Source organism: Parambassis ranga, chromosome 20 (assembly GCF_900634625.1).
Source record: "Parambassis ranga chromosome 20, fParRan2.1, whole genome shotgun sequence".
Classification (NCBI taxonomy): domain Eukaryota; kingdom Metazoa; phylum Chordata; class Actinopteri; family Ambassidae; genus Parambassis; species Parambassis ranga.
Window position 1 is genome coordinate 6,704,237 of NC_041040.1, and position 10,022 is coordinate 6,714,258.

Below are 10,022 nucleotides of genomic sequence, written 5' to 3' on the forward strand. Positions count from 1 at the left end.
CCTATCATTTAGACTTTTCTCTCACGATGTGCAAAAATAATTTTGCTAATTATTTAGTAGTAAACACACAGATGTATTCGATATGAGACAATAATCATAAAATGCATATATGCATTATATTAATAGGCATATGACTTCAGTGTCCCTTTTTGTTACGTAATGGATAGATAAGGTAACCGGAAGTACCAACAAGTCGTACCGGATGTAGTTGGAGTGAGACCTCTCGTCAAAACGCTTTCAAACTATCTTTGCTGCAAGCAGTAAACAGGGTCGCAAGTTGCACAGCGGCGCTTTAACCAGTCTGTTATAGCCAATAATCTTTAGTAACACATATCACAAGAAGAACATGGAAGAAGACATATTAACGACTCTGAAAATATTGATAATAGGAGAGAGTGGTGTTGGAAAGTCCAGGTAAGCTCAAGTTGTCTTCAAGAAATTGATGTCGTGGCTCACTGCTAGCATTAGCTGCATAGCAGCTTAGCTTAGCGAAGAAACCGTACATCTTGGGGGGACTAGCATAATGTTGCGTTATCTGATAACGAAAATGATCGCCTTGTTTGTTTGTCATCGTCTTTGTTAGAAAATATATCTGACTGTCTTAACAAAACACGAAACAATTTAGACTTAGGGTCCAGCTAACGTTAGCTAGCTGAGAGCAGCAGCTGTGTGTGACATCATCTTTGCTCACTGGTTGAAGATGTTGCAATCGAGATCAGTTCTCTGCCCTGTGTCTTCATGGTCAGGTGATGTTATCCAAGTCAGCTAGCCTTCATTGACAAGAAGAAGAGTAGTAAACAGTCACTCTTTGTCTTGTAGGCAACTTGATAGTTAAGCTAATCTCTTTTACTTAAACATATTCCCCATCGTTATGCAACCTCTGAGGCTGCAAACCATGCAAGTGCCCCTAACATTATATGGTAATCAGAGGTCCTTGTTAACAACCACAAATCAGCCTAATATTCCAAGCAGAGTAATGTGTTTTTTTACTCTAGTATGTTTATAGTGTGACCTGCTGCCAAGAAAGAAAGAGAGCGCTTGTTGAGTCATAACTGTGGTGCAGACTGCATGAAAGAATCCTGATAGCCAGCCTGAGACATCAACCATCACATTGCAAACTTTGGTATAAAGTACAGCATGTGCTGCTTTCCACAGTACACGGATAACGAGCCAGCCAAAGGTTTGTTGTAAGCCCTTTCAATAAGTGAAGTATATATCCAAAAATATCATCTTTTAGGGAAGGTTAGTGTCCAAGTTCACCCAAAAAGTAAAGTGTATTAAGTGTTTTCTATAGTAATTATTACACAGCCATCTATATGATAGGCAGCAATACTAAAGATGTGAGAATATCCCACAGGTTTTATGCCAGAAAGTTAAAAATAATCTAAAGAAAAGTGTTTGTAATCATTCATACTACTTGTCAGAAGTGCCACTGGCAGATAAAAAAAGGCTTTTTCCCCTTTCTATAAGAACGGTGGGGTCTAACATACCATAACACAGACCTATGTTTGCTTACGTTTCCATAAAATAGAAGAAAATGTAGCCAGCTTCACTGTATGCTGCTTTCTATTTAGTCAGTTAGCCAAGGGCATTGTTTCCACAGAGCAATTTTCCACTATTATTATAAAAATAGGCTTTTGCTTAATACAATAAACAAAGTCAGACTATAATTAGGTTCAAATGTCATTATTTGGTATTATCAAGTAGGTGCAATGACTAATCTAATTTTTCAATTGTATACAGATATTTAATTTGTTTCCCTGCAATCTGTGGATGTGCTCAAGTCATCAGGGAAATGTCTTCTTGGCAGGGAATACGCAAGTCTCATTTTACCCGAACAAATGACCTATACAGAATACATTTCTAACTTGGCTGTCTCCAGGAGTAGCTCATCGGGCTGTATGGACCTCAAACAGTAAACACTCACTGCTCCAGCATCCTACTCCTGATGGCCCATGAGGAAAAATAAGAGAATTATGTTCGGGTCAGGAGAAAGGAGTGAGCTTATCCCCCATCATCAGGCCTGTGATTAAGGCCTTAATAGCTAAGAAATGACTGCATCCTAATGGTGATATCATCTGGAGGCTTGTATGTGTAATGCAAAGGAGAAAAAGTGATCAATAGAAAGAGATGGAGATACAGAATTAGACATGTCTGGTGCCGCAGGAGCCAGGCAGCTGGAAATCTGACCTCAGACCAAAAGAAAAGCAAAAAAAGGCGCTCTGCTGTTTGGTAGTGATTCATAATTAGGCCTAATCTTCTTATTTCCTTCTTCCTGTCAACAGCCTCCTCTTGAGATTCACAGATGACACATTTGACCCTGAACAGTCGGCAACAATAGGTGAGTAACATGTGATCTCAGCTAAAAAGAAGAAAGAAAAGAATCCTTTATGAGTTGCTTGGTAGGAGTGACTTTAATGGTCATATATCAGTGATATATCAGTTTAAGAGTCAGACCTCCACAGTAGAGCATGGCTGATATATTATTTTTGGGACTAACACTTACTATAAGGGGTTAAAATGTCAATTAGATAACAAAACATGCCTCAGTAGTAGACCAATATTTGCCAAACATGTGCCATCTAGCTCATCAATTCCATTAGTCAATATTGTAACTAATATCTTATCACTCTTGTGACTCTTGTGTAATATTTGTCCAATACGTCGTCTGGATTAAGAACTATAAATGAGAGCCACAGTGGCCTGATACGTGGTCTGTAGTCTGCAGCCCTGCAGAGACTGCTGGCAGATATGGTACATGGTCCTAAAACAACAAATCCACAAAATGACAGGATCCTTTTTATCATCTCCAGAATCAGACCTGCCTCAGTCATCCTGCTGGCTCCATGTGATCATTACACACCCAATATTTACTGCAGATGATTTAAAACTGAAATTATAAGTCAGATATGTTTAATCAAAGCAAAGCTGAGGTCACCGCTCAGAAATGCTGCCTGTCAGGAGGAGGTTCTGCTAACAGGAGGTATGAATGCTTGGCAAACTGAAAGTAATAGACACCACAGTTCCACACAGCCACAAAGCGCTCTGATTTATTTTAAACTTAATAAGAAGCATGGGGGGAAAAAAACTGCAGCAGACCAGGCTATCCATCTTATCTGAATTGGTGAACTTGGCGGTACATTATTTTACAAGTAGAGGTTACTCCAAACTGTAGTGGCTCTGTAAATGATATCAGTTATTTTTAATAGTACAAATAATTTGATCCATTAAGGATGCACCTGGTGCTGCTGTTATAGCTTTATGTTCAACTCAAGATTGATAGTGTTTTATATTTTTTTTTCCTACCACAACTAAATGTTATTTTGGAACGTGCTTATACTGTCAATCACAATGCTGTCTTTGTTGAAACGACCAATCCAAGAGAGGCTTGAACGGTGCTGTTCTGCTTTGCCAAACAGATGTTATCGGTTTTCCATATTACTTTCACTGTCCTTACCATCACGGGTAGTTTAGGTTGAGGTTGATTTTCTTCTTAGCTGCCCACATTAACACACAGAATATCGGCCTAGAGTTGCAAATGATAAACTGCAAAAATAATCAGCAGCAAGGTTGGCTGGTTGGCGGTTGCAGCCATGTTTCTTGATGGCTTTAGCTCCTACCATAATAGCAAAATATAAACGGAGGGACTTCTCCCTGACTGCAGCTCTTTGTGTTTGAACGCAGTGTGTCTGTGGTATATTTATATTATACAATGAAGGTCTGTTTATGGTTCTGTCACAAGCTGGTTGGCCTGCAGTAATCAGCCCGGCCTTGACATGCAGCATTAGTGGCATCTTGTTGTGTTGTGATATTGCAAACAGATGCTTCACTTTATGCTCCCTGGGAAAGGCCTGTCTGTATTTGTGGCGAATTAGAACCGGAGAGACCGGTCCAGGTTCAGGGAAATGTTTAGTGTAAACTCATCACCACATGCGTCTGGCAGCCAGTGTCTGAGCAACCCTCCTGGTAGAAGAGCTTGTTGTTGTGATTGACTGTGCGAACAGGCAGTATATTTGTGTAAGTGTGTGTGCTACACATGGTGCATGTCTTCATGCCCCGCTTTCTCTTTCTCCATCTCTCTTCCAAACCCAACTCCCTTCCTCAGTCCCAGATGTAAAAACAAGACCATCACAAGTGAACATTTCCCTGGTAAATCTGTCATAGGATGCTAAAATGCGGGCCGATATGTCATCCAGATACTGCACGCTCTGCACGCTGAGACACTGCACAAAGGCAATAGAGGGGATTTACTCGTTAAGGAGAAGGAGGGGGACGAAATTATTATTTTCATGTAAATGTTTTATCCTTTGGGATTCTTTGGGGTGAATCATTGTTCTTTGAGCCATTTCACAGGTGGTGGGATTTGTATTTTTTTAAATGTAGACCTGTATTGGTTTCAGTTCAGGACATTAAACCACACTGTCCCTTTGTGGTGAATGGATATGAATGCACAGTCACACCGTAATTTAACGTCAGGACATGAGACAGGCATAATGCCAGTCTGAATAGCCTGGGTTAGCTGAAGTTCAGAGACATTGTGTGGTATGTATGTTTTGACAATTCATCATCAATAATTATAGTCTGTCGCCATGATATAATATTCTTGGCAGTAATGGACCGAACCTGTAATAGTCATCATATTGGGTCTGAAGCAGGATGAGGTAATCATGTCAGTCTGACTGGCTCTTCCTTGTCTAGGTGTTGACTTCAAAGTGAAGACTCTTTCTGTGGATGGCAACAAGGCAAAGCTGGCAATATGGGTAAGTCACCAACTCCGTTATCTTTCCACAAGACTTTAATTAAACAAATATGCAATTTTTTTAATGTCAGTCAGAGCAGATATTTATTATCGAACACTCCTGACCACTGACTCCTGTCTGGCAGTTTTCTCAAGTCTCCAGAAGATGGCGCTTATGTAACACCATTTCTACCTCTAATCCTTGAGGGACACACAGGAGTCTGTGCTGTTCATGTCTGCCTGTCTTGGCTTTCCTTCTGTTTGAGACACTTTGTACAATAGTAGCAGAGTTCTCTGTGTGTGTGTTTTGCAGGACACTGCTGGACAAGAGCGCTTCCGAACGTTGACGCCGAGTTACTACCGCGGTGCCCAAGGAGTCATCCTGGGTAAGCAAACCTATTGACACCATCATTGCTCAAACACCTGCCTGTGTGTTTGTGTGTGTGTGTGTAGCTTGTATTGCCCTCTTGACTTTACGGTCAGGCCCTGGTCGTAAAGAGGGTGATGACTTTTCATCCTGTAACACACACACGCTCTGGAAGTTTGTTTATACCTTTAAGTTAAGAGTCCTCATTTGGGCATGCATGTATGCACACTCACACTCACACACAGGAAATAGGTTAAACCTCTAAAACAGACTTCCTCTGCAGCCCATGGTTTTTGACCACACTAATGATATATAGAAAAACAAGGTGCCTCGCTGCAACCATGTGTTTTAGTAGACACTGAATGATTTTATTCACAATATTCATAATAGTAAGAACTCTTGCATAGTGATGTCATTGTATCATGGACATAGAGATGCAGGCACTGCAGACAGTGCCTCGGCCATTCTTGTCAACTGGTTTTGTGAAACTACAATGGGCATGTGTTTCGCCTTCATCTGAGCACGTCTTGTTCATTTGCTTTGGCCCACAGTGTATGATGTCACACGGCGGGAAACCTTTACCAAGCTCGACAACTGGCTCAATGAGCTGGAGACGTACTGTACAAGGAACGACCTCGTCAAAATGCTTGTGGGAAACAAAATTGATAAGGTAAGTGTGTTTTTATGGTTGCGTTCCAACAAGGCTGTCTGATGAGAGATCAGCAGCACATTGTGATTTTTACCTTTGCCACTTTTTTGTGTCTGAGATGAAAAAATAGTTTAAAAAAAAGTCATTTGACAAATTACTGGACTAAATGAGAGTGGCACAGCTATATTTCTGGCAGCTGCTCCTCTACCAGCATACGGGAATCTGTCTGTGGGGATAAAAATGCCCACTAAGTAGAGTATTATGAATTTATTGTGTCCTGCTCTTTGTCTGTGAAAATCATTTTTCCTCTCTGCTCTGTGACGACCACAGTAGCTGACAGCTCCGCCCCGGCAGACCTCAAATAAGCCATTACCTCTCCTTTTGTTTTAGGAAAACCACGAGGTAGACAGAGCTGAAGGGCTGAAGTTTGCACGAAAACATTCCATGCTTTTTATAGGTAAGTCAGGAGGATTCCCCACACTACAAAGGCCTTCTGGGCACATGAGTTACAGCGGGCTATTACACAGGGGAAACAGATTTTGAAATAACTATCATACTTGCTGTGGAATGCTCGCATAGTTCTATTTATAACCCCAGATTCATATATCATCTTCAGAGGGCTCTTTTTTTCTCTTCAAAAAGAACAATCTGTTGGACACCTCATCTTAACCTTACTGAACAGTTCTTTTACTTCTTTCACATTTTAGACGTCTTTTTACAGCATAATGTATTTAAAAAGCCATAAATCGTAAATGACGAAACTGACCCACACGTCGTTTAATATTCGAGTGCTCATCACACGTGAGCCAATCATGGCTTTCTAGTTGCTCTGAGGTCGCAGATTTTTTTTCATTTGAATGTTGTTGGTGCACACATTTTATTTTTGAGAGGAATTTGAATTTGGACTCTGATAAGTCTGAACAGTTCTGCCTGGTTTTATAGTTTCTTTCTATGATTTAATTTCTAAACCTTTGCTCCAAGTTTTCCGAGTCATTTCCCAATATTTGAATTGTGATTTGGCCTTTAAAGAAGGATTTATTTCCTTATCCAACGGTTATTATACTACTGAAGTGTTTCTGGATGTTCTCGTGTTTTGCAGCAAGTGTTGACTATATCCCTTAATAACCCCTGAAGGTCCACTATTAGTGTCTAAAGTTGACAGTTATTGGTGAGACATTTTCCACCGCTTGCCACTGCTGCCAGGAGGCCCAGCAGATGATGACATCAAGATGCAGACATTAGCATGTTTTATCTGAACACACGCCCATCTGTCCCCTCTTCACCATCCTCACTTCTTTTCGTTGCCTTTTCTGTCTCTGTCTGTTCCTAACTGTACACTTTGTACTTTCAGAGGCAAGTGCCAAGACGAGGGACGGCGTTCAGTGTGCGTTCGAGGAGCTGGTGGAGAAGATCATCCAGACACCCGGTTTATGGCAGAGCGAGAACCACGGGCGCCCAGTCCAGCTAACTGATGAAGATGTGGGAGGTGAAAGCTGTGGCGGTTACTGCGCTCTATTTTAGACAAAACACACAGTCAACACATTCACACGCGTACATACACACACACTTGAAAGAACAGCCTTCCCCCTCCTGCTGCGAGTTGTCCTCCTCAGACATGAAGGCAGTGGAGGTCCGACTGCGTCCCCTCCGCTGAGCTGAAAGGGTCGACCGTCCACACACACACTGTGTCCACTCAGACTTTTGCACACTTTATAATAACAAAGCCGCGCTAAATGCAAATACAGCTCAGCCCTCCTGTTGGTGGAATTTGAGCGAGTCTTCTGTTTTTGTGCCGTTTTGGGACCTTGCTCAAAATTTTAACCGTTCTCATTTAATACTCATTTGACTTAGTTAAAAGCAGTGCAGACTTGTAAGCAATAGTTTGTCAGACATGTGGCTAAATCTCTGAAGTATGTTAATGAGAATGGAAAGTTTTTAGTTTGACCAAGGTTTCTTTTTTGACTCCAGCATGCTTTTTGTCCTCGGAGCACCTTGCCTTAGCAAGCACATCTGTATCAATGCAGGGCCTACCTTTCTCCAGTGTTTGTCTTTCCTCTGCTCTGTGCTTCATCTCCCCACCCCCCAGCACAGGCTGTAGTATTATTATGCTGCTTATGGAGGAGCTTATCATGCCTTCTTGTGATCCTTCCCACCACGCTGAGTCACAGTCTCAGTTGTCCACACAACTGCCTCATTTATTTCCAAGTGTTTGGAATGGCGTTTTATTTCTTTTATTGACTTGGACTTCAAACCTTTGCTGTGTTTTGAAGAGCGTGTAAATCATGGAGACTGGCACTGGCCAGCTTTCCACTGGGTGTCGAAGAAGAGGGACCCTCTTAAAATTGCACGCCTTTTTTTTTTTTTTTTTTCTAATGAGTAACTTTAATGGGGTGTGACCTCCTGGCAGTCACTCTTTCAGACAGATAATATCAGTAATATCACAAGACTGCTGCAGTCTTTCACATATATCCCTTTGACTGGACAGAGACAAAGGAAAAGTGTTCAATATTAAACAGGGCAGTGAGTCATAAGGGTGTTTCCACTAAATTTGGAAAATCAAAGCAAAAGCGTTGAGCTCCGCATCGCTAATGGATTTCACAGTGCTTCCATCTCTGTGTTAGTATCTGAGAGAGTGTTAGAAATGTACTGTACCCATGACCTCTGACCATGTTTGTAGTATGTGCTGAGTGCTGGTATCTGCTCGGGGAAAATGTAATTCTGAGGGTTTGATCTTGTAACAGGGACGGTGAAAGCGACATGGATCCAAGCATGTCTTATCACAGGAATTATTTTAAACCTTTTTAATTGCATGGGAAATCTTTGTGCCATTTTTTGTGTTTTGTTTGTTTGTCCAGTGAATGACCAAGAGGCTATTTACTATTAAAAAAAAAAACACTTATGTTAGCTAAACATTGCATCCAGGTTTACCATTTGAATTAATGGTTAAATGAAACAGAAAGAAAGTAGGCTTTTACTTACCGAACCGAGGTATAGCTGTCTTTTTGTGCTGAAAAAATGTTGATACCTTGTAAATTGTGTGTATTTTAGAATTTATTGGGATAATTCCTGCAAGAATTGTAAAGCTGAATGTAAACATATTTCACTACAAGCTGCCCAGTGTATTAAAATAAATAAAATTCTTTTTTAAGTGAATATAATGTTGGTGTTCTTTTATTTGAAGAGCCACATCTTAATAGGAAGCCTAATCCTTTTTTTGAAATCGCTCAAAAGTCCAAGTGATGGCTATTAACTCTGCTGTCATCGTTGCCATGTTGGAAATGTCACTGTTAGGTGATGGGTTTTTCACTCTGCATTCCTCACATACAGAATGAAGACTTGTGTTTAAACAGTGTCCGAAGAACCCTCAGACCCGAGACGTGTGATCTGTCTAAATCATCTTTTTGGCCAACGTCTCAGGAAACGCCAGTACAGCCATAACTCACTCTATCAGTGCTTTAACTGGGATGTGCATAATTCCTGGGCGATTATGAAAGGGTCGGGGGTTGGCAGTGAAAGTGAGGACTCTTCCCTTGTACCATATCCTTCATCGCCCACCACAGTCCGGGCTGCTGTCTGGAAATATGTCTCAGTCAAACAACAACGGAGGCATACAGCGTAATGATGCCTTCATGTGGTCCAACCATGTGCTAAACTGCAGTGCTGCTGTTTCCTCATGCCTACACTGGAAAAACATCAAGTACTCAAGGGAGGGAGCTGACAGATTCTTTATTTTTGAGGACAGGCTTCTTATTGGCACATTGTGAGAAACATTACAGTGTGCTGAGTAAAAAAATTCTTTTAAGGAACATCTCAGCCCCTTTAAAAATAAAACAATACCTTATTTGTGTAATGTATATTTAGAGCTGCAAATAAACCTTAAAAAGAGAACTATGCCACTACCAGTTATTACAATAGTGTTAGAGCAATAATAGTAATAATAATGATAAAAACTGACCTAGGGGGAACAGGAAGCATCGAATCTGTGTACAGGTGGGACCCAAGTTAAGTACATACACGCACATGTAAATATACATATATATATATATATATATATATATATATATATATATATATATATATATATATACACTCAAAAATATAAACGCAACACTGTTTTTGCTCCCATGTTTCATGAGATGGACTTGAAGATCTAAACTTCATTCCAGATACACAATATTACCATTCCTCTCAAACATTGTTCACAAATCTGTCTAAATGTGTGATAGTGAGCACTTCTGCTTTGCTGAGATAATCCATCCCACCTCACA

General features: G+C 40.7%; 1 protein-coding gene across 1 annotated transcript; it reads left to right on the forward strand.

Annotated features, from left to right (window-relative positions):
* Positions 1–206: 206 nt before the first annotated feature.
* Positions 207–8,907, forward strand: rab18a (RAB18A, member RAS oncogene family). The gene is made up of 7 exons (XM_028433094.1): positions 207–414; positions 2,286–2,341; positions 4,699–4,760; positions 5,052–5,124; positions 5,657–5,775; positions 6,145–6,211; positions 7,106–8,907. Exons 1-7 carry the CDS (start codon positions 347–349, stop codon positions 7,273–7,275), a joined length of 615 nt encoding a protein of 204 aa, XP_028288895.1. The 5' UTR covers positions 207–346; the 3' UTR covers positions 7,276–8,907.
* The last annotated feature ends 1,115 nt before the right edge of the window (positions 8,908–10,022 follow it).